At 38.8% G+C, this 25,214-nt stretch overlaps 1 protein-coding gene across 5 annotated transcripts in view; it reads right to left on the reverse strand.

Moving 5' to 3' along the window:
- Window positions 1-12,549: 12,549 nt before the first annotated feature.
- LOC115421315 (alpha-2,8-sialyltransferase 8E-like) overlaps window positions 12,550-25,214 on the reverse strand; it is a 63,453-nt gene continuing 50,788 nt past the window's right edge. For all 5 annotated transcript variants that reach the window (XM_030137138.1, XM_030137136.1, XM_030137133.1 and 2 more), the window contains 4 exons: window positions 19,646-19,790; window positions 16,135-16,247; window positions 15,963-16,055; window positions 12,550-13,468 (listed from right to left, as the gene is read on the reverse strand). In XM_030137138.1, coding sequence (XP_029992998.1) covers window positions 12,997-13,468; window positions 15,963-16,055; window positions 16,135-16,247; window positions 19,646-19,790 — 823 coding nt within the window. In that variant the 3' untranslated portion in view covers window positions 12,550-12,996. The remainder of the gene's footprint in view (window positions 13,469-15,962; window positions 16,056-16,134; window positions 16,248-19,645; window positions 19,791-25,214) is intronic.

A 25,214-nucleotide genomic window follows, 5' to 3' on the forward strand; every position in this document is an offset into this window, starting at 1 on the left:
TAACCCTAACCCTGATCAATCATCACCAAAGTTTGTGTGGACATCTCTAGTCATGACCACTTTCATTTCTGTAAAAATCATGATAACCCCAATTTTATGGATGCAATCCGTGATAAGCCTTCTCCTCTCCATGGGTGCACATTATAGAGATTATAGAGCTGAACGTAGCTTAAAGTCTGAAAACTGAAGTCAATCATCACCAAATTATTTATGGACTTCTATAATCATGTCCACTTTCATGTCTCCAAAGATCAAAATGAAAACCCCAGAATTATGGATATTGTCCATGTTAAGCCTTTTCCTCTCCATAGGGACAAAAAAAAAAAAGTAACAAAGTTTAATCTTAGAGTATTGATTTTTTGTCATTCATTTATTGATTTTCTGAACCACTTTTTCCTCCTGAGGTTCACGGGGGTGCTGGAGCCTATCCCTGCACTGTACATGTCCATACACAATTTGGTGATGACTGATCACTGTTTTCAGACAGTACAACACTTCTGTGAGCCCAAGACCTGACTCATTACTACCCTCCTGTTATTCTTCCGCATGTAACAGAATAAAGCAATAAGGTAGAAGTTAGAGGAACACTGATATATGAAGTAATGTTAGTCAAATTATTAAAATATGACCAGCCTGTCTTTTATGTGTTTGGGATCATGTGCTGTCCATGGTGCTGAATTACACACTCCTGAAGAGAATATGCAGGGAAACACTGACCTACACTGTTAAACATAATAAGAGTTAGGAGTCATAATAAGACATCAGCACCATGGACAGCACATGATACCATCCATCCATCCATCCATCCATTATCCACCGCTTATCCGGGGCCAGATCGCGGAGGTAACAGTCTAAGCAGGGATGCCCAGACTTCCCTCTCCCCAGACTCCTCCTCCAGCTCTTCCGGGGGGACCCCGAGGCGTTCCCAGGCCAGCCAAGAGACATAGTCTCTCCAACATGTCCTGGGTCTTCCCCTAGGTCTCCTCCCGGCGGGACATGCCCGGAACACCTCCCCAGGGAGGTGTCCAGGAGGCATCCGAAACAGATGCCTGAGCCACCTCAGCTGGCCCCTCTCGATGTGGAGGAGCAGCAGCTCTACTCCGAGCTCCTCCCTGGTGACTGAGCTCCTCACCCTATCTCTAAGGGTGCGCCCAGCCACCCTGCAGAGGAAACTCATTTCGATTGCTTGTATCTGGGATCTTGTCCTTTCGGTCATGACCCAAAGCTCATGAGCATAGGTGAGGGTAGGAACGTAGATTGACTGGTAAATCAAGCGCTTCGCCTCTCGGCTCAGCTCCTTCTTTACCACAACTGACCGGTACAGCGACTGCATCACTGCAGACGCTGCACTGATCCATCTGGCACATGATACCAAACACATAAAAGACAGGCTGGTCATATTTTAATCATTTGACTTGACATCACATTACTTCATATATCAATGTTCCTCAAACTTCTATCTTATTACTTTCTTTTGTTACTTACAGGCTTAAAAATAACAGGAGGGTAGTAATGAGTCAGGTCTTAGGCTCACAGAGTCTCATACTGTCCGTAGAGGTGCCGCCTCTGTATCCATGGCCTCACCCATCAACGTCTCTGTCTTCTTCGGGACATTCTAAAATGCTTAATGTAAAAAAGCTTAAAGTAGCTTAATGTCTGAAAACAGTGATCAGTCATCACCAAATTATGCATGGACATCTCTGATGCTGGGATAGGCTCCAGCACCCCCACGACCCTCTGGAGGATAAAGCGGTTCAGAAAATGAATGAATGAATGAATAAATGAATGAATGAATTATTGACAAAAAACAATATTCTAAGATTAAACTATGTACTAACTAAATTGTTTTGTTTTTTTTAATTTGTGCCTATGGAGAGGAAAAGGCTTCACATGGACCATATCAATAAAATTGGGGTTGTCTTGATTTTTGCAGAGGTGAAAGTGGGTGTGACAAGAGATGTCCATGCATAATTTGGTGATGATTGATCACTATTCTCAGGCATTATTTTTTTTTATGTTAAGCATTTTAGAATGTCCCTCTTCTTCTGCTGCTGCCAGACCAAAACAGTGGCCACAACCACTTGATCTTCCTTTTCTTCGTATTGCGGCTGTAGCTGTAGAAGTTTCAGTTTTGTGGGCATTATTGCTGTCTTGAATGCGATGATCGCGACACAGGACTTTTAAGAGAGTACACAGCCACTGATTACATACTGATCTAAATATTCTGAAACTTTGTCCAATATGATTGCCTATAGAAGGCTATATAACATTTTCAAACGGTTGTATTTAACCCTTCTGCAGCCCTCATCTCATATTGTGCATACTACCCCCACCCCTACATTTTTTCAGTCAAGTTAGAGGCTCTGAATTTTTAGTTCTGTAACAATGTAGCAACAGACTGAAATGGAAACTGTATCTCTGGCTCCATCTTATGGCACTAATGAGAAAATACACACAATCAAAATACATTGGTATGGATGTGAGTCACTTCATCTGTTATTGCTCTGCGGGCCGCAGACTGCAGCCCCTCAGTCCTTATGTGAGGCCAAGTATGACCCACATCCCCTGTTTTTTCTCCAGGTCCTCCTCCTCCTCCCCTTCCTCCTTTGCTAGCCAACTTCCTTGTGTAGACTTACATCTTCCAAGCGTAGCTGGACTTGGCATCGCAAGCCACCCACATCTTGATTCCATATTTCCCTGGCCTGATGTGCATGTATTGTCTGAAGGGACAGCGACCTTTCAGATACGGGAAAAAAAATTTATACATTTGAATTGAACTGTTTTTTTTGTTTTTGGTGCAGTTTATTTTTTTTATTATTTCTCTCTTTGTTTTTCTTTCTTTCTTTCTTTCTTTCTTTCTTTCTTTCTTTCTTTCTTTCTTTCTTTCTTTCTTTCTTTCTTTATTATTTACCTTTGAAATTAAACAGTTGTTCATCCACTGCTACTTCGGACCCTGGGTTGTACAGGTACGACAAGCGCTAAACCCATTCACATTCATAGCTTACTTCCTGACTTCACCCCTAAACGAGCTGAACATTCAGCTCAGACTCACCGACAAAGCAGCATATTTGGGCTCAGCTGCACACCAGAAAACCACAGCTGAACCTAAATGACTGCTGTTATACCATCAAAGCATCATTTATAGATGGACTTGGACTCGTAACTGCGCAATATTCCCTGTGTGCTCCCGGACACACAACCACCATGTCTGATCTGTTTGTCTGTTGTACCCATGTCAGTCTAAGACTTGGTCCTAATTGTGTCAGTTTTCCGGCGTCGTACTAATGCACCTATTGTATCACAACCCCTTGTGTCAGACCCTCATGGACTTTATTCTCACTATATGTGGTCCCTGCTGTACATAGCTGCTCATGTCAATAAAGATGATGTTTTCTATTATTTCACAATTAAATTGTAAGGTTTTTCCACAGATATTTATTTCCTTTTATATTTCTTGAGGTTCAGTGAAACTTATGTTGAAGTTATACCACAATCTAAATGTAATTAACCTCTTGGAAGAACTTGTTAAGCTTTATAGTTTGGTTGCTTAAACAAATGAGTCAAGTTTTCTGTTTTGTAAAACCATCAGTAATAAAATAGAACTCAATTATCACACATAACTAATATAACTATGATGCATTCTAATCCATGAGGCTTATATGAAAGAAAATTTTACAAAAAATTTCATGTATGGAAACAATTTTTTTTAGATGTTGGAAGAGGTTTTACAAATATTACAGTAGCATTAGTTAACTACTTCCTTGCTGATCAGTTTACACTTAAATACTAAATCTACTGTTTCTAAGTCTACCGTTTGTTGTGGACGCCTTGAGAAACGTTTGAACTTTAACCCTCCATGGTGACTGAAGCATTTAAAAAAAAAGGATTTGTTTGACATTGATTGACCACGTAAACCTGGAGATATTATTAATAGATAAATAGATACCTTTATATGTTTTCATAGAAAAAAAAAATTTCCCCAAATTGAATTCTATTATTTTTGTGTATTTATGGGTCCAGTATGTTAATAACTGATACTAACTCTGGACAGCCTACTGGACACTAAAAGACACAATGGACAGGTGTGAAACTGTGTCCGCAGGTTGGACAGTAAGGCAAATACTGACAGGTTGTGTTGGAGCACAGGAATCTACTCCTCCAGGTCGAACAGACATAGTGACATTGAACAGTCGAAGGTCACTCCTCCTGGACGTGTCGCCAGTTCATCACAGGGCTGACATATAGAGACAAACAACCGATCCACAACTATGGGCAATTTTTTTTAGCTTTTTTAACTTAACCAATTAACTTATCAGTACATGTCTTTGGGTGGTGGGCAGAAGCCGGAGTCCACAGAGAGAACCCACCAGACATGTGGAGAACATGCAAACTCCATGCAGAAAGACTGTCGGAATCAAACCCAGGACCTTCTTGCTGTGAGGCAACAGTGCTATCCACTGCACCACCATGCCGCCCCTCTATCAATCAATCAAATTTAATTTATATAGCGCCACATCACAACAAAAGTTATCTCATGACAGAGAGAGGGAGGGAAAGAGAGTTTGGGGGAGGAGGGGAAAAGGGAGGAAACAGGGTTTGATAAATCCCTGCCACTGTAAATACATTTTAATAATATCTCTACAGTCCAATATATTGACAGGTTTGGCAGAACTTCAGAGCTCCTTATTCAAAACACAAATGATAATTTTAGGTCATTTTTGTAATATTTGAAAGTAGAAATACCAGATTTAGTCTCTCAGTAAAAATCTGTGAATATTACATATACAGGATGGTTAAAGAATAAGATTTTTATACTGTGCATGTTTAAGGTTGAGCTCTGTCTATATTCTTAATGTTCAGTTTACAGCAATACATCTTATTCCAAATGAACATATGAACATCTTGTGTGTGTAACATTACAGATCTGTGAGAACCATAAATCTGTGTGAAAAAAAAAAAAAAAAAAAAAAAAAAAAAAAAAAAAAAAAAAAAATATATATATATATATATATATATATATATATATATATATATATATATATATATATACAGGGTGAGGAAGCAAAATTTACAATATTTTGAGGCAGGGATTGAAAGACAGTGTATGACCAGTTAGTTTATTGAAAGTCATGAGAATTTTTTTGCCACAAGAAAATTTCCATAATAGAAAATGTTTTTATTCTATGTGTCCTCCTTCTTTCTCAATAACTGCCTTCACACGCTTCCTGAAACTTGCGCAAGTGTTCCTCAAATATTCGGGTGACAACTTCTCCCATTCTTCTTTAACAGTATCTTCCAGACTTTCTCGTAATAGTTTTGCTCATACTCATTCTCTTCTTTACATTATAAACAGTCTTTATGGACACTCCAACTATTTTTGAAATCTCCTTTGGTGTGAGGAGTGCATTCAGCAAATCACACACTCTTCGACGTTTGCTTTCCTGATTACTCATATGGGCAAAAGTTTCTGAAAAGGTATGGATAATAGTGTTAGGTATGATTATGACATCAATATATGTTTGGTTTCAAAACAATTGACGTAGTGCCTGCTGAGAAAAAACAACTAAATGTTCATTGTAAATTTTGCTTCCCCATCCTGTGTGTGTATATATATATTTATCTATCTATCTATCTATCTATCTATCTATCTATCTATCTATCTATCTATCTATATATATATCTATATATATATATATATATATATATATATATATATATATATATATATATATACAGTACAGGCCAAAAGTTTGGACACACCTTCTCATTCTTTGCATTTTCTTTATTTTCATGACTATTTACATTGTAGATTCTCACTGAAGGCATCAAAACTATGAATGAACACATGTGGAATTATGTACTTAACAAAAAAGTGTGAAATAACTGAAAACATCTCTTATATTCTAGTTTCTTCAAAGTAGCCACCCTTAGCTCTGATGACTGCCTTGCACACCCTTGGCATTCTCTTGATGAGCATCAAGAGGTAGTCACCTGAAATGGTTTTCACTTCATAGCTGTGCCTTGTCAGGGTTACTTAGTGGAATTTCTTGCCTTATTGATGGGGTTGGGACCATCAGTTGTGTTGTGCAGAAGTCAGGTTGATGCACAGCTGACAGCCCTATTGGACAACTGTTAGAATACATATTATGGCGAGAACCAATCAGCTAAGTAAAGACAAACGAGTGGCCATCATTACTTTAAGAAATGAAGGTCAGTCAGTCTAGAAAATTTCAAAAACTTTGAATGTGTCCCCAAGTGCAGTCGCAAAAACCATCAAGCACTCCAACGAAACTGGCTCACATGAGGACCGCCCCAGGAAAGGAAGACCAAGAGTCACCTCTGATGCTGAAGATAAGTTCATCTGAGTCACCAGCCTCAGAAATCGCAAATTAACAGCAGCTCAGATTAGAGACCAGATGAATACCACACAGAGCTCTAGCAGCAGACACATCTCTACAACAACTGTTAAGAGGAGACTGCGTGAATCAGGCCTTCATGGTCAAATAGCTGCTAGGAAACCACTGCTCAGGAGAGGCAACAAACAGAAGAGATTTATTTGGGCCAAGAAACCCAAGGAATGGACATTAGACCAGTGGAAATCTGTGCTTTGGTCTGATGAGTCCAAATTTGAGATCTTTGGATCCAACCACCGTGTCTTTGTGCGACGCAGAAAAGGTGAACGGATGGATGCTACATGCCTGGTTCCCACCTTGAAGCATGGAGGGGGAGGTGTGATGGTGTGGGGGTGCTTTGCTGGTGACGCTGTTGGGGATTTATTGAAGATTGAAGGCAACCTGAATCAGCATGGCTACCACAGCATCCTGAAGTGACATGCCATTCCATCCGGTTTGCGTTTAGTTGGACCATCATTTATGTTTTAACAGGACAATGACCCCAAACACACCTCCAGGCTGTGTGAGGGATATTTGACCAAGAAGGAGAGTGATGGAGTGCTGCGCCAGATGACCTGGCCTCCAGTCACCGGACCTGAACCCAATCGAGATGGTTTGGGGTGAGCTGGACCGCAGAGTGAAGGCAAAAGGGCCAACAAGTGCTAAGCATCTCTGGGAACTTCTTCAAGACTGTTAGGAAACCATTTCAGGTGACTACCTCTTGATGCTCATCAAGAGAATGGCAGGAGTGTGCAAGGCAGTCATCAGAGCTAAGGGTGGCTACTTTGAAGAAACTAGAATATAAGATGTTTTCAGTTATTTCACACTTTTTTGTTAAGTACATAATTCCACGTGTTCATTCATAGTTTTGATGCCTTCAGTGAGAATCTACAATGAAAATAGTCATGAAAATAAAGAAAATGCAAAGAATGAGAAGGTGTGTCCAAACTTTTGGCCTGTACTATATATATATATATATATATATATATATATATATATATATATATATATATATATATATATACATATATATATATATATATATATATATATAATAAAATCGATCGACATTATCTTCTCAACTCATAAAAGAACATTTCATCCTTGCTGTATCATAAATAGATCCAAAATCATCACATTCACAGTTATCACTTGTCAGGAAAATTTGTAATCTGAAAAGTCAGACAAATATAGTGGAACAAAAGGAATAATATCTGCCTCTGAGATACAAAGGACAAGTAAAAATACCTCAAATTTCTTAATAAATACTGTATAATGCAGTATTTATAGGTCACTCATATTATGACTATGTACTGTACAATATGGAAAGGCCTGAGGATTTCCACTGACATTATATTAAATATATATGCATGTCATGTTTTTGCACATTTGAATGAAAAATTGACAGATGTTTACTGGTTTTTAAGGTACATCAACAACTCAAAAACACTTAACTATGTTTGAGAACCAAAAAAGGAAAAAAGCTGTTCCCTTCTGGTTAAAAGAATAAATCCCACTGCAGCCAAAGATAAGCTCTTTTTTGTCTGATAAATGCTTATTCTCTTTGAGATTTCATTTTTCCCCACTGCTGTTCACAAATACACATTTTAAAACATCCACATGATTCTAAAGCAGGTTCACCAAAAATTGTCAAGTTTCAATAGTTTCATCTACAGCTTGTACATGAGAAAATAAACTTTAAACTCAAAGTATGAGCTCCAAGGCCATACTTAGATTCATAAGACCCATTCTTACTATGGAAGACTAATCCCAACGATTTTTTCCCAAAGTGCAGGATTCACAGTCATTATATCACATCACCTTACATTACGGTCAGTTTACTTTGGTTCATTTAGCTTTTACATCACCTTTAAAAGAAACAACAGTACCAGTACAAATATAATGCCACTTTGTCACCTTTTTCTTATCCGGTCAATGCAGTGACAGGTAGATAGCACATTGTAACACACTGATCACAACTGTGAACTGCCCACTTTTGTGACATAAACCTGGCAGGCACTTACATATCTGGGACAAGGTGCACAAAGTAAAGAAGTATAGCATTAAACCAGTCTTTTTAAATACAGTTAAATCACATTTTAACCCCACTCTTGATGAAAGTTAATTTTGTCACACCACAATGTTGAACTCCAGTAATACCTCCAAGTTAGCTTTTTAAAAATGTACAAAATTATCCTCTGACAAATTTAAGGGGCAGCCTCAACCCATCTCTGTAAGAGATTTAAAGGTTCAATTATTATTATCATCACCATATATTATTTAGTGACACCTAGAGTTTGCAGATTGCAATTGACTGAAAACACAAATTAAAACTCAAAGCCGGTTATTTTGGCAAAATAACACTATGCCTAATAATCTCCATAGCCGATAGTTTACAGCTCTGTTAGTTTAGCTCTGTTTTTAGACAGAAAACAGTCACAGTGCAACAACAAATCACCTCTACTGTATACTGTGCACTTTGTGTTGCACTTTGTGTTGAACTGTGGATCCACAAATGGCCAAATTAGCAAAGATAATAACATCACATAATAATAACTTAATACCTTCATAATCCTCATGCTCAAACACACCTGTGTAGAAGAAATACTGCGATTGCAGCATCAAAGTCCTTTCTTTTCATTTAGAGCCCTCATTAGAGCTATTCTTCTGTTTCCTGGTGATTTAGTTAAGGGATGTAAACATTATAAATATGCCATAGCAGGTGACTGTAATGCAGTGGCGGCTGCTCGTCTTTCAGACAGGGGAAGCTCATTGTCGGCTTACATAAAAAAAAAAAAAAGAAAGAATTAAGAAAATGCTCAGTGACCTTATCGTACCAGTAGGCGTCTTTCCCAGGGACTGGACCAGTGTCCTCTCAATATCCATCAGAGCTAGGCTGCTTAGATTGCCTTGGCACATTGTGTTGTGGGTGTAAGACTTCAGCCTTTTTAAACTACAGATGCTCCTTTCACTCCGACCTAGCCGACAGTTTGACTGATTTAACTATCTACAAAACGATATTAAACTCGAAAAAGAAATGATTAAATTATGTAACTGAAACAAGAAAACGCTGAAATTATGTTAAATTGAAACAAGGAAGTACAATGAGTGGGTTTTATTTACAGTGCAAGAAATGAACGAGTAATTTCGTAGTGGTTTCTCTCTCGATTTCACAGCAGAATGTGCGACGGTATTAAACTGAACTGTGTCAGTGAAGGAGTAGATCTGAAAACAGCTGTCAATCAAACGGGATTCAGCCTTTCGACCGATCCTCCAATCAGCACGTGGGATTCTGGCGTCCAGCCCGGCCAAGCTCCGCCCACAGCTCCATTCACCCCCAGAGACGCCCGGCGTCCGGGGGCGGGACAACATTGTGGTATTTATCCAATTACCATCCAGTTTTGACGCAATCAAAAAAACTGTTCCACTCAGTCCCATTGAAGCCCATAGTCGCCCGCAGTCTACGGACAAATGCACTGAGCAGAGATCGAATGAGAAAACAGCGCAACGGGAATGGATGAGAAGTGAACAACATCGCGTCCATTGGTTTGTGATAAAGCTGATTCTGAACGAACTCATCTTTGAGATGAACGTGTTCTAACACATTTATAGTCAATAAAATGTCAACACAACTGAACATATTTAACCATTTAATTTTCGTAATTTTAGGGGAAGCCGGGCTTCCCTTGCAGTCTATGAGAAATCGCCACTGCTGTAATGTACCTTAACAATGGATGCACCTTTACATGGCACTTAAAAATGAATTATTGTGTATTTCTGGCAAAACCTGGACTTAAAAAGTATGTGTAAAGATGTTAGCTTGACTGAAAACATGTTCTGCACATGTACTAGCGCTCTGCACCACATTCAGACACCTCTGGGTTGATGACTTGGTAGCTCACTATTGACTATTGTTGTGGTCTGTGATGTCATAGGTCAAAGTGCATATTGCCACCTATCATAGCCAGTGTTGGAGAAGCTACACTATATTGCCAAAAGTATTGGCTCACCCATCCAAATAATCAGAATCAGGTGTTCCAATCACTTCCATGGCCACAGGTGTATAAAATCAAGCACCTAGGCATGCAGACTGCTTTTACAAACATTTGTGAAAGAATGGGTCGCTCTCAGAAGCTCAGTGAGTTCCAGCGTGGAACTGTGATAGGATGCCACCTGTGCAACAAATCCAGTCGTGAAATTTCCTCGCTCCTAAATATTCCACAGTCAACTGTCAGCTGTATTATAAGAAAGTGGAAGTGTTTGGGAACGACAGCAACTCAGCCACGAAGTGGTAGGCCACGTAAACTGACAGAGCAGGGTCAGCGGATGCTGAGGCGCATAGTGCGAAGAGGTCGCCAACTTTCTGCAGAGTCAATCGCTACAGACCTCCAAACTTCATGTGGCCTTCAGATTAGCTCCAGAACAGTGCGCAGAGAGCTTCATGGAATGGGTTTCCATGGCCGAGCAGCTGCATCCAAGCCATACATCACCAAGTGCAATGCAAAGCACCGGATGCAGTGGTGTAATGCACGCCACCACTGGACTCTAGAGCAGTGGAGGTGCATTCTCTGGAGTGACCAATCGTGCTTCTCCATCTGGCAATCTGATGGATGGGTCTAGGTTTGGCGGTTGCCAGGAGAACGATACTTGTCGGACCGCATTGTGCCAAGTGTAAAGTTTGGTGGAGGGGGGATCACGGTGTGGGGTTGTTTTTCAGGAGCTGGGCTTGGCCCCTTAGCTCCAGTGAAAGGAACTGTGAATGCTTCAGCATACCAAGACATTTTGGACAATTCCATGCTCCCAACTTTGTGGGAACAGTTTGGAGCTGGCCCCTTCCTCTTCCAACATGACTGTGCACCAGTGCACAAAGCAAGGTCCATAAAGACATGGATGACAGAGTCTGGTGTGGATGAACTGGACTGGCCTGCACACAGTCCTGACCTCAACCCCATAGAACACCTTTGGGATGAATTAGAGCGCAGACTGAGAGCCAGGCCTTCTGTCCAACATCAGTGTGTGACCTCACAAATGTGCTTCTGGAAGAATGGTCAAATATTCCCATGAACACACTCCTAAACCTTGTGGACAGCCTTCCCAGAAGAGCTGAAGCTGTTATAGGTGCAAAGGGTGGACCCACGTCATATTGAACCCCATAGACTAGGAATGGGATGTCACTGAAATTCATATGCGAGTCAAGGCAGGTGAGCAAATACTTTTGGCAATATAGTGTACTTTGCAAGCGTAGGTACAAGTAGTTCAGCGTGGCAGTGGTTCAAACAAACTACAGCTAGAAAAAGTAGTTTTAACAACAGTTTTTTTAATTTTCAGCTTTAAATTGAGAATGTACTGAATGTACTAATGTAATGTGGTGTATATAAAACAATATATGGCCATGGCTGGGGCAGCACAGTGTTATCACGGGTGATGCTGGCAGGAGGGTTGTCCAATGTAGTGACGACCCCATGACATAAGTAATCATCATACTTTTGTGAAGCATTCCAGTGCTGCCAGGGTAAGCCAATCAGAAACACCTTTAGCTATGACATCATGACATGATCATGCCTTCAAAGCAACTCAGGATGACAGAAAAAGGGACTGTCTTGAGTTCAACGGTGAAAGACAATTAAGATTACAAAAAAAAAATCTAAAAAAAAGCCAACTTAATTTTATGTTGTTGCCTGAAATTGTAGTTTGTAAATTGGGTAGAGTAGTTCAACTACTTTTTGGGGTAATTTTTTGTAGTTTAACTACTTGACACGGCACAAAATTTGAATGTAGTTTAACTAACAGCAAGATACAGCAAAATGTAGTTAAACTACATAGTTACATGTAGTTTAAGTCTCCCCAACACTGATCATAGCAGAGGCGACATGATTTCAACAATAATCAATTGCATTTAAGTGCATGTAGACTGAGACAAAGACAAGAGTCCAATTAAAAAGCTTAGCAGATCAATGGTTATGAATATGATTGTGCAGAATTCTTAAAAAACAAAGAAAGAACCCATCCATGTGGAAAAACATCCATGTTCATGTGGAAGGGACAATACATGACACTGTAACAAAATGAAAACCATACAATCATGTGATACATTATTGAATATAACTATGAATATCATAATCTTAACTTTAGGCTTATTTTAAAGTTTATTGCAACATCATTTAAAATTCAGCCATGATTATGATTAAAAACATACATTTGTTGGTGTCCATGTTTTTTTCTCATGCAAGACACATTCCAAGTTTCATTCAACTTTATGCAGATGAAACAGTCATTTACTCACATGGTAACGGTATTTCACAAGTTGCTTAGGATCTCACACAGTCCATGGTCCATGTCGCAACAAGGTAAACCTTTTATAGGGCACTCATAGAAATACTCTGAAATCCAATATTTCAACCTTAGTTTGTTACTGGAGGACCTAACGAGACTATTATTTTGTGAATTTTTTCAAAATTTTTTTATTGTTATAAAGTGTTATAGTATCGATATACTACACAGGTATTGCAATTTTTTTCAACATACAGTTACTTTGATCTAAAATCAACATCTACAGTACAAGAAAGGCACTGTGCTTCTGAGTTTTCCAGGGGACCACATGGAGCTACTGTTTCCCACATTGTCCCAGGTGAACCCTGAGCACCCCCTGACTGTGCAGCTGCAGTAGGAGGTTGAACTCAACAGGCATGGCATGAACTCCTTTTACCGGTGGTTTGTTATCGTAGTAGTGGTTATTGAGGGGTTGGAATCCGTGTGGGTGGTTACTGAAGGGCCAAAAGCCATACAGGTGCACATTGGAACAAATTTCCAACGCCAGGCTAACCATCATTAAACCAGTGCTGGGCCGGATTGCCTTCAAGCCCTGTGTACGCCAGAACTCGTCTAGACTCTGGAGGTACTTGGGGTTGAAGAAGACGGTCTGAATGGGGATCTCAAAGTCTTCAATGGTGTAAAGAGCCCGCAGGCACACAGGAGTGTTGACAGTATAGGAAAAGGCAGGAAGGAGCAGCATGGAGTTACCATACTTATGCAGACTTTCCACAAATGGACGGCGATGTCCTGATAGAGACCCATATCTGAAAATAATGTGGTTGAACAAACATTCACATCTTTTACTGACATAAAAGTACCTATCTCTCAGTCTCTTCATTACTACTAATACTACGAATGCTTTTGACTGCTTCCTTCAGGTGTCTAAGGGCATTTTCATGCAGCATACTCGAGTCCGTAACATACTTGGATACATTCACAGCTTTCCCACAGATGTTGCGTTCACAAGCCCTTAACCCTAACCCGAGCTCGAGTACGAATGGGTGTTACAGGGCCGAAACAGTCGGTGGCAGTGTAGAAGGAATTCTGTCGCTATCCAACAAACGTGGAAGTCAGAAGAAGACAAACCCTTACGTCATCAACCGAGTGACTGTTCTGTTCACAGGCAATACTTTTCTATCTGTTAGCCTGTTTGAGGCAAAGTGAAGAAGAGCGACCTTCGTTGTCCCTGATATATCACAGAGTGGTTCGGTCAGTAAGGTGAGCCTGTGTCACACAGATCTGAGGCTTTTTCAGGAGACAACGTGGTCTCATGGTCTCATGTTGATTAACTCACTTCGATTGTTGGAATGGTGATTAGGTCACATTCGGTTTCGGGCACGGATCGCATTCACATGACAATGTATCGTGCCAAAGTCTTGGCAGTCCATACTCAGGACTACCTTCTCAACTGGACTTGGGTACAGTACTCAAGCACGGAACGGTTGCATTCACATGGATTAAATTAAGCGGACTTTGGTGTCCAGCATATTCAGAGTGTATTCACACCTGTCTTGTTTGGTCCGTTTAAAACAGACCAGAGTTTGTTTTCTCCCTTGGTTCAGACCTTTTGGGCTGGTGTGAATTAAAAACCACCGAACTCTGTTCCGGACCAAACAAGCGAGCCGAGACCCAGCTGACGAGGAGATCTCAGCGTGGTTCCATACGAACCCTGGTGCAGTTTGTTTGAGGTGTGAAAGCAGCCCGGACCCGATCCGACACAGTTGGGGTTTTTTGTACCTAACGAGCTCCCATCGTGTGTCGAGCATTATGGACAACAGAGGTTTACCAGAGACCAGAGAACCGCTCAGAGTGAGAATAGGATACGAAGCTGAAAATGAGCCGTGGTCAAACTTGGAGCTCGGAAGAGACATCTTGGAAGAGACATCTTTTGGACACCTGGGCAGATGTACATATAACACAACTGCCAAATTTTTTAAAAAATTTAAAAATTTGGTCCAGACCAAAGCAAGTGAACTATCAGACTTTCCTGGTGTGAATACACCCTCAGATACGGACTCGAGTACACTGTGTGAAAACGCCATAAATCACCTCTTTGTTCTTCCTCTTTGCCTCCTGCCTCGCATCTCCATCTTCATCATTCCTCTACCAGTATATTCACTAACTCTCCTCTTAGTCTCTTTAAAATACAACCAAAAAAAAAAAAAAAAATAGGAGGAAATAATGGGCACAGCATTAAAGACTCACAAAACATATAAGTGGCCTCTAGGTTCTATAGGAAAAAGTCAGGTTTAGAGTGATTTCTGCTCCCATGACAACAAGTAGTCCAAACAATAAGAAACACTGGACATGTGTTGAATGAATCCTTGTAAAACAATTGAATATCAGTTCAGTAAATTTCACATGGTCTGTACAGAAGAGTTCGAGACATGTTAAGTACAACAGACAGACACACTAAACACTGAATATTTCAATCTGGGTTTTTTTTTCCCCTGAAATTCTTATTTTTAATGCAATTTCTGTGGTAGACTGAGAAGTGTGTACATACATTATATAATATCATTATACTCTTGCTAAAACAACAAACCTACTTGGGGTCTACAACATTTACACAGTATTATATAACAGAAGTAGTCACTGTAGTGGAATGGCCCCTGATTTTCTATTGTATTTTATGCTTTTTCATTAATATCCATTTTCAATTCCAGTTTCAGATGAAAGTACAAAAGCCAAATTGCATAAGAATTTGCAATAACATACAATATATTGAAACAAAATACAATCTTATGTATAGTATGTGACAATTAAATTACTAATATCAGTATCAGTCCATTACGTTACTGTTGAAGCTGTTGAATGTGATTGAAATACTTTATGCATAAACTGGCTCAGAAGAAAAGAAGGGAATGTTTTGGTTAGCACTTCTGTTAAAAGTTTTTGGACTTTTTTAGGCATTTTTCAAACATTTAATAAAATGTGACCAGTTTACAATGAAAAATGCTTATTTTAATGGAGTGGTTACCAACTCCTACACATCTGAAATGGGAGCCAGAGACACACTGTGTCTTCAACTGTTATAGTTTAATCTGATCTGAATCATGTTGTATAAGATCATCGTGTCTTTGTGGTTCTGCTGTCTTTTATCTTCATCTAATACTAAAGTCAGCTTTTCATGAGCCCAGATAAAAACTGAATGAGCCATACTTGTAAGACTGCATAAAATAGAGATACTAAGTGATAAAAGGTACAAGTATATCAAATGTAAGCAGAGCACATGAGTACCATGAAAATCTGACTCACTTTTCAATAAGAATGCTTGGGTTTGCAGTCACAATTTCAGTCTTGCTGCCCACATGTGCCTTAAATTCATTCTCCACAGGAGGTAGGTTGCACCTATGATACATATAAATGTTCATTTTATTAGTTAAGTGTCATCATTATAGCAGTCAATTTGTGTCAACACTGCTCTCACCTGATGACAAACTGGGCTGAATCAATTGCCTTTCCACAGCTGCTGTTGGCCAGGATCCCTCCGCTTCCAACCACAGCACATGTGTCCCATGTTTTATTTGAAAACGGAGACTCCTAAAATCAACACAAAAATGTACACGTATTGGAGTTCAAATCATGTGTGACGCAAAGAGCTCTGCTAGGAATAATTATTTCTAGGTACCTGTTTCACCTTCCTTCTAAACTCAAATGCATGATTGCTTATCAGACACAGAAAACAACAAAAGTCTAAAGGACAGTGTTGTGTAAGTTATCTCCAAATTGAAATGCATTACAGATTACTTGTTACCGTTATTTAAAAGTAATTCCTTACCTTACAATATTACTGTAATGCGTTACATGACTCCTGTATTACTTCTGAGTTACATACAGATTCTCATAGATCATGCATGTGCAGTAGAACCTGACCCCCCCAATACAAGAGATAGGAGAGTCTTGGGATGCATACATTTGCACCCCGAAGTACATGTGAATGGATAGTTCAGTAAGTAAACGCTATGGGCTACAGTCTAAGGTCTACGATGTTTAAATCCCAGCAGGAATGCTTGCAATTTTTTCAACATTGTACATGTTCAAACAGGGGGCGTGGCACCGAGGACGCCGGTAAATAAATCCATAATTAATAAGGAATTCTGACTAGTCATAGAAACATTAGCTTACCCTGTCATTGCTGATCACAGGGATCATGCTAACTAGCTTCTTGAAAGCAGGGCTAGAGATAGTAATGAGCATATGTCCATGTCACCAGTGTACGGTCTTCTGCCATATTCACCCACTGGCTGAACACCAACAGGAAACAGAACTGTCCTGCCGTATTTTTTATTCCTTAAGGTGTCAGGGTCATGATGTTTGTTTTTTGTTTAATTTTCTTCCATTTGAGCAATTAAATTATGGCCAAAAAGTGTGTCGTAATGCAAGCGCTATTGAACATGTACTGTGTAAAATATTACTGAAAATTGCGTTACAGCAAAAAGTAATCCATTATTAATGTAATGGATTACTTTACAACACATTACTCCCAACACTGCTAAAGGATAGCATGTTAAAGTAACAAATGGTAGAAAATTCAATAGCTACACAGTCCTGAAATCCAAAATTACGTCACAATAATTTCAAGAAATAAGAGCAGACAGTAGTGACAGTAATTGTAACGCCTTATGGAAAGTTTTTCAGATTTGACACAGAAATTCAGTTGGACCCAACGATGAACTTATTAGTTTTGGATGGCCAAAGGTCAAGGCAGATGTGACATTTTCAACCACAACTTTAGCATGAACCCATAACAATGCATTGATGGGGGATGCATGTGATTGAACTTGGTTTACAGTAGACTGTAGCATGTAGCATCTGTTCTGCCTGGTACTACTGTCTACCTGTACATCTTGCTCCTGATAAAGAGTTAAGGATTTCTAATGTTTTAATGGCATAACATAAATATATCTATAAAATGTGCAGTTGTTATGGTGATTTGTGGTTTTACTGGGGCTGTTTTCTGTCTAAAAATAGTGATAAGCTAACCGAGCTATAATGTAAACTATCAGCTGCAGCACATGAATATTATAAGACAGACTGTCATTTTGAGCAACTCTAAAAATAACCACCAATGTAGTTTCAATTCGAAGAAAAAAAACTTGATGATACCAAAATACAAATCAATGAGTTCTATAATTGTCGGTGGTTTTGGTAGAATAAGTGTGTTTGGAGAGTTTGGAATATTAACTACATAGAACGCCTTTAGGAGAGACCTCACATTATTATTTTGTCCATGTTAAATAATAAAATCTAATTCAGTTACATGTTGGAAGACCACATACAAATGTTTGCATTCTAAAACAGGTTACATTGTGTCAAATTACTAGGCTCCCCCTGTTTTTTCAAAAATTTCTGATTTCAATCATCAGATCCAGAATAGAATAGAATAGAACAGAATAGAATAGAATAGAATAGAATAGAATAGAATAGACTTTATTTGCCATTTGCACAGATACATAGCAGTATAGGCACATTGGAATTCTTGTGCGTTTCCCTGAGTCAGAAAAGGGAGCTTGAACAAAAAGTAAATATATGATATGACAAAAAACAGACAGATATAAAACATTGCTAAAACATACAAGAAAACAGCTATTGTACATGCAGCTCAGATACACATTTGTAAAAATACAGTATTATATACAAAGAGGTAATAGTAATGATAATAGGAGTCCTAAGAGGTAACAAACAAGTTATTGCACATTTGAATTAAAAAGTACTATGACGTATAGCAGGTTATTGCACATTCATTTTAAAGTCCTAGTAGGTAGATCAGTTTATTGCACATTCAATTAAAATGCTGGGAGGTAGAGCAGGTTATTGCACATTTAGTTAAGAGCATGGTATTTGTCTTGGTATTGTCTGTGTCAGTGTGGGAGACTCGTGTCCTGGGGTACTTTCTAGCCTCCTTAATGTCTTGTGTCACGAGTCTGACTGTGGCTGGGAAGAAGCTGTTGTGGAGGCGGGTCCTGCAAGCGCTGATGCTCGCCGGCCTGCAGTGTCTGAGGTTGTAGATTGTAGATTACTTAAAGTGTAAAATCTATGTCAATTGTGACCAAGAGCGTGTCACACGAGCAGTAAGAAGTAGAGGTAAGATTGGGCCTAAAAAATCCAGCCCGACCCGATCCAGGCCCGCGGGTATTAAAGCCCGACCCAGCCCGAGCCCGACCAATTAACTTGATTTGCAGGCCCGAGCCCGAAGCAAACCCGAAATTTCATATTTTATTTGTGAGGACTCGGGAGGAGGAGGGGTGATTTATGATAACAAATTAAAGCCTGTCTTTTGTAACGAAATCTAAGTTAAACAAGACTGTATAAACATTTACATCTTTTATATTTCTGTGTCTGCAGAGGTTACATTAACCGACAATTTTCCATCATTGACGGATTTTTTTAAGAGTTGACGGGAAAAATTTAAGGCCGTCCGTCATTTTGACGGGTTGAAAATTGGGCCATAAACCACAGCAGCAGTACGTCCTTAAGAATCTAGCGCGGCACTTTAAGAGAGAGAGAGGCAGAGAGACAAAGAAGAACAATGACGGGTGGATAATAGACAGAGACAGGAAGGAGTTCTTTGAATTGTCATTGCAAGAGTTTAGTACAGTACGTGTTGTGATGAGGCGACTTCTGTTTTTTAGCGGACCACGGTCTCTCGTGGCCAAAACTACTCACGGTCAAAGTCAGCGAGAGAGAAGCCCGGCCCGACCCGACCCGAACGTAATGATTGACATTTTAGGCCTGACCCGGCCCGAAATTCAGGTCGGACTCGGGCTTAAGATCTTACCTCTAGTAAGAAGTGTTATTCTCTTACCAAATGTAAACTTGTTATGTGGTTGTGTATATCAGAGAAGAAACATGTGAGCAGACACATGGCTAACAGCACTACATGACCAGTGACAAACACAAGTAGCAGCTGTTGTGTTCCTTAAAGACAAGCGTCATACCTTCACAAATGTCTTGAAAAGCTCCGAGTTCACCTGATAGACCTTGTTTCTTTCACCATCATACACAAGCTTTGATCCCACTGGGGTGTTGGCCTGGGTGATAATGGCCTTGTCAATGCCATTGCACTTGGTCTTCAGCTGAGACCTAGGAACGACAAGGATTTAGTCACATAACAGAGGTGAGAGAATAAGAGGTCTAGAAACCATCCACTTCCATGTGCAAAAGGTCAGTTTAATGTAAAAAGAGTCTTGGTTCCTTTAGGTGAAGCCCCTCATTTCTATAACACACACAACCTTAAAACACGTTAAATTTAGACCACATGGTTGTAAGTTCCTTTGATGCAATGCACTTTTCTGCCTCTACTTCTCCTTCCACATGTATGGCTATTCTTCTTTCTTACCATACAAGAACAATAGAATTGCCATTTAGACACAAAAAAAAACATGTTTAAAAATTAGGCAAACATTAAGGGTGTTGTTGAAGATAGGAGCAAAAACATTTTATACTGTATAGAGTTAAACTGGGATGAATTAACACCTAAACAAAAGCAACCTTTACTTGTTGAAACACAGCAGCAAGAAATCACTAATACATTTTAATGATTTCTTGAATCAATATTAAGTATCACTAGAAGAAATATAACTATAAAACACTGAACAGACTTTGGAAGAGTAAGAAAATTACTTTTTAAAGTCACTGATTTCAATGATTTCTTCATAACTTCCACCTGGGCTTGATGGGTTTTAAAATATAAAGTTCAATGATATCTGGAAGATATCTACATGATACGCCCACACTCTGCTTTAATATATTATGTCAATATACTAGTGGATTTTTCACTCTTTCTGTACAGTTCTTGAATGCTAACAGTGGAAGTAAATAACTTGTGTTAACAAAATGACACTGATAGATATAGACCATTTCAGTGTTGGTAGACAGTGATGATGCATCTTGTGGGTGGGGCCTAACTGGTGGCAGAAAGTGACAGCTGTGGTGTCAACAGTACATGGAAGCCAGTGTCAGGAGCACGAAAATCAGGAGAGAGACAGAGTAATGGAAGGTACGGCCTCCTCTGATTATTTTAATGGTCTGTCGAGAGACAAGGTGTAGTACAAAGATAAGCTGACCATTAGCAGTGGGGTGAGGTCTCCTGATCCATACTCACTGTGGGCTCAGTGGGTCACAGAGCCAACCAAATGGACCAAGCTACAGTGGCCGGACATCTGTTTATATCTGGTTGAAACACCCAGCGTTTACACAAAAGAAAAACTCAATGCATACAAATTCCTCAATGCCTATAACTTTGTTGCACTGAACATTTTAAGGGTAGGAACACCATGGTAACTTGCACAATTCACAGGAGAAAACTTACATACACAGCCTGTGTCACTTTTTATTAGTGAACATTCTGTTTGACCCTTCAGTTTAAGTGCACAAAGAATATATAACAGGTTGGAATATAGAACAAACATTGTACTTTGTGGTCATGTCCAGCATATTGAATACTGAGATTTGTGTGATGGTTTCGTGTGTTGAGGACTGACGTGCTTCCTAGTCAGCAACACGGACACAAAACGCAGTTTTACAAGATGTGGGCGATCATCGACAAGTCGACCAACTATATACTGACAGCCAACTGCACTTGCATGGCTGGGTAAGTGTTGTTTAATGTACATAATGATATGAAATAGGCACTGCAGAGCCCAGAATTCCTCATGATTTCATCAGTCCAGTCCATCCATTTAATGACTTGTAACCATAAGCGTCTATGGTTTGCCTCAAAGGGCGTCTTCAACGACGGTATTCGGTAAAAGTGAAGGTTGCTTTTTTCAGCATTTCTATTCTGACAACCTACAGCACAACAAGACATTTTTCCTCCTCTTTTCTCTCTGTTCTCTCCGATCTCTCGATTTATCTCGGTTGATACACAGTGTTTTTCTGACACCAGATCACATGTGCAACTGTGGTGATGTAGACCATGTTGTCGACCCTGAAGTGGTCTATGAACCTCATGAAAATATGTTAAAATGTAAAGTAAGTCTACCAACATTTTGCAAGAGTTTTAGTGGATATAACATCTGCTCATGTTTTTTGGGCTCAGCAAAAAACCCTTTTCTGATTGTTCTTTGTGGGATCTTTTTGAAAATTGCAGTCATTCATTAAAGACAAATAATTTTTTGATCCCTTCTGTACGGTGGCCCAGAGGTGCAACAGGCCAAAAAATTATCCACTAGACGAAAAAAATTATCTACTACAAGAAAAAAAAAGAGAGAACAGCCTAAAAAAAATTATCCACTAGACGAAAAAAATTATCTACTACAAGAAAAAAAAGAGAACAGCCCAAAAAAATTATCCAGTATAAGAAAAAAAAAAAGAGAACAGCCTAAAAAAATTATCCACTAGATGAAAAAAATTATCTACTACAAGAAAAAAAAGAGAACAGCCCAAAAAAATTATCCACTATAAGAAAAAAAAGAGAACAGCCTAAAAAAATTATCCACTAGATGAAAAAAATTATCTACTACAAGAAAAAAAAGAGAACAGCCTAAAAAAATTATCCACTAGATGAAAAAAATTATCTACTTCAAGAAAAAAAAAGAGAACAGCCTAAAAAAATTATCCACTATAAGAAAAAAAAAAGAACAGCCTAAAAAAAATTATCCACTACATGAAAAAAATTATCTACTACAAGAAAAAAAAAAGAGAACAGCCTAAAAAAATTATCCACTAGATGAAAAAAATTATCTACTACAAGAAAAAAAAGAGAACAGCCCAAAAAAAATTATCCACTGTAAGAAAAAAAAAGAGAACAGCCTAAAATAAATTATCCACTAGATGAAAAAAAAAAATCCCCTATAAGAAAAAAAAGAGACCAGCCAAAAAAATTATCCACTAAAAGAAAAAAAAAGAGAACAGGCAAAAAAAATTATCTACTAGCCCAAAAAATTATTCACTATAAGAAAAAAAAAAAAGAACAGGTGAAAAAATTTATCTACTATGAGAAAAAAAAGAGAGCAGCCCAAAAAAATATCCACTATAAGAAAAAAAAAAACATCATCCACCTTTTCAATTACGGGGGCGCGGTTTACCCGAAAGGTGTCTTGCTTTAAAATTAAGACCACCACAAAAAATAAAAGGATAGGCTGAAAAATTTTAAGGCTTTCGGCTAATGTGGCTAATGCTAAGGAAGTACCCCACCGGAAGTGGAGGTCGTGCGCTAAAAAATAAAGTTATTTTAAAATATAGATATTTCCATTAATATAGTTTGCAAAGCAGTTAAATGATTAAATACGGTTCCAGTGTCTGCTCCAGGTTAGGCATGGGCGTTAAATGGTTAAGGTTAGGGTTAGGGTATGGTTGGGGTTAGTTTTCAGTGGTAAATGGCCCTTGGGTGCACTGTGTGAAGGTTCGTTGCTAAGCTAATGCTAACGCGAAAAGTTGACGGCAACTTTGTGTTATTTTATTTTGAGAGGAGGAGAAGAGGAGCTTCCTGTAGAGCTCCACTATCATGGCATCGCCCATTTGTTTGCAGGTAGACCTCTCCTCCTCAACTCAAACGGAGTGTCTTCACTAACACTAGATCAAGAAGGACATTTTGTGGAGATAAAGATGTGTGCCGTGGTACCGCAGTGCCTCGGCACCTGGCAACGAGCTGAGCTGTGGTACCGAGCCATGGTACGCGGTGCCGTGCTGGGGTACCTGGCACCGAGCCGAGGTGCCACGGTACCTCGCGGCACCAGCCGAGGTGCCACGGCACCAGGTGTCGGTGCCGCAATATGCACTTGCTGTCTCTCAACAAATGGGTGATGCCATGATAGTGGAGCTCCACAGGAAGCTCCTCTTCTCCTCCTCTCAAAATAAAATAATTTTAGAACTTCTTGTAGCGAATATTCATCAAAAATGATATTGAATGTCAGGCAGTTGAACAATTCAACACCGTAATCACACAATTGTTTACTCGCACTGGTAGTTCACATAGTTGCCGTCAACTTTTCGCGTTAGCATTAGCTTAGCAACGAACCTTCACACAGTGCACACAAGGGCCATTTACCACTGAAAACTAACCCCAACCATACCCTAACCCTAACCTTAACCATTTAACACCTATGCCTAACCTTGAGCAGACACTGGAACCGTATTTAATCATTTAACTGCTTTGCAAACTATATTAATGGAAATATCTATATTTTAAAATAACTTTATTTTTTAGCGCACGACCTCCACTTCCGGTGGGGTACTTCCTTAGCATTAGCCACATTAGCCGAAAGCCTTAAAATTTTTCAGCCTATCCTTTTATTTTTTGTGGTGGCCTTAATTTTAAAGCAAGGCACCTTTCGGGTAAACAGCGCCCCCGTAATTGAAAAGGTGGATGATGTTTTTTTTTTTCTTATAGTGGATATTTTTTTGGGCTGCTCTCTTTTTTTTCTCATAGTAGATAATTTTTTTCACCTGTTCTTTTTTTTTTTCTTATACCGAATAATTTTTTGGGCTAGTAGATAATTTTTTTTTGCCTGTTCTCTTTTTTTTTCTTTTAGTGGATAATTTTTTTGGCTGGTCTCTTTTCTTTCTTATAGGGGATTTTTTTTTTTTTCATCTAGTGGATAATTTATTTTAGGCTGTTCTCTTTTTTTCTTATAGTGGATAATTTTTTTAGGCTGTTCTCTTTTTTTCTTGCAGTAGATAATTTTTTTGTCTAGTGGATAATTTTTTTAGGCTGTTCTGTTTTTTTTTTCCTTATAGTGGATAATTTTTTTGGGCTGTTTTTCTCTTCTTTTTTTTTTCTTGTAGTAGATAATTTTTTTCATCTCGTGGATAATTTTTTTAGGCTGTTCTCTTTTTTTTTCTTGTAGTAGATAATTTTTTTCATCTCGTGGATAATTTTTTTAGGCTGTTCTCTTTTTTTTTCTTGTAGTAGATAATTTTTTTCGTCTAGTGGATAATTTTTTGGCCTGTTGCACCTCTGGGCCACCGTACTTCTGAATAAAGCAGTCACTTACACATATATTTATCAATTGAAACATACAAGTCACAAGTTGCAGTTTGTGGAAAAACTGTTGATATATAAGACTGAAAATACATCGCTGATCTTAAAGTTGAAACTTTTTGCTTTGAATTTTACTCCTATTCATACACACTAGTAATAACCTTTGACCAGGGGAAACGATTACATACTGAGTCCCAGTGACACTTTATCAAGAATAAATCACATTGTCACAATCACTTCATGAGAAGAGGAAAAAATATTTTATTCTAATTTTATAAGAAAAAAAGTGCATGAAAACATATAGATTCCATCCCTGAAATTCACTGAAGATGTCTCTCCAGTTTCAACATGACCAGACTTATGATTTTCACCTCTTTTAATATTTTTCAACTTGTTTGTGAAGACTGAGCTCAAATATACCAAAACTTGTGGCCATTTTGGTGTTGGTGAAGTGTATCACATGGAACAAGAGGTGTAGTTTAACACAAGACTAGATGTTTCTTTATTATTTTTACCACAACCTGCAACTTTTCGGCTCATGGAATTATCTTTAAAATTGACAAACATCATATGTGGAAATAGCC

The sequence above is a fragment of the Sphaeramia orbicularis genome, chromosome 6, assembly GCF_902148855.1.
Source record: "Sphaeramia orbicularis chromosome 6, fSphaOr1.1, whole genome shotgun sequence".
In the NCBI taxonomy this organism is placed as follows: Eukaryota; Metazoa; Chordata; class Actinopteri; order Kurtiformes; family Apogonidae; genus Sphaeramia; species Sphaeramia orbicularis.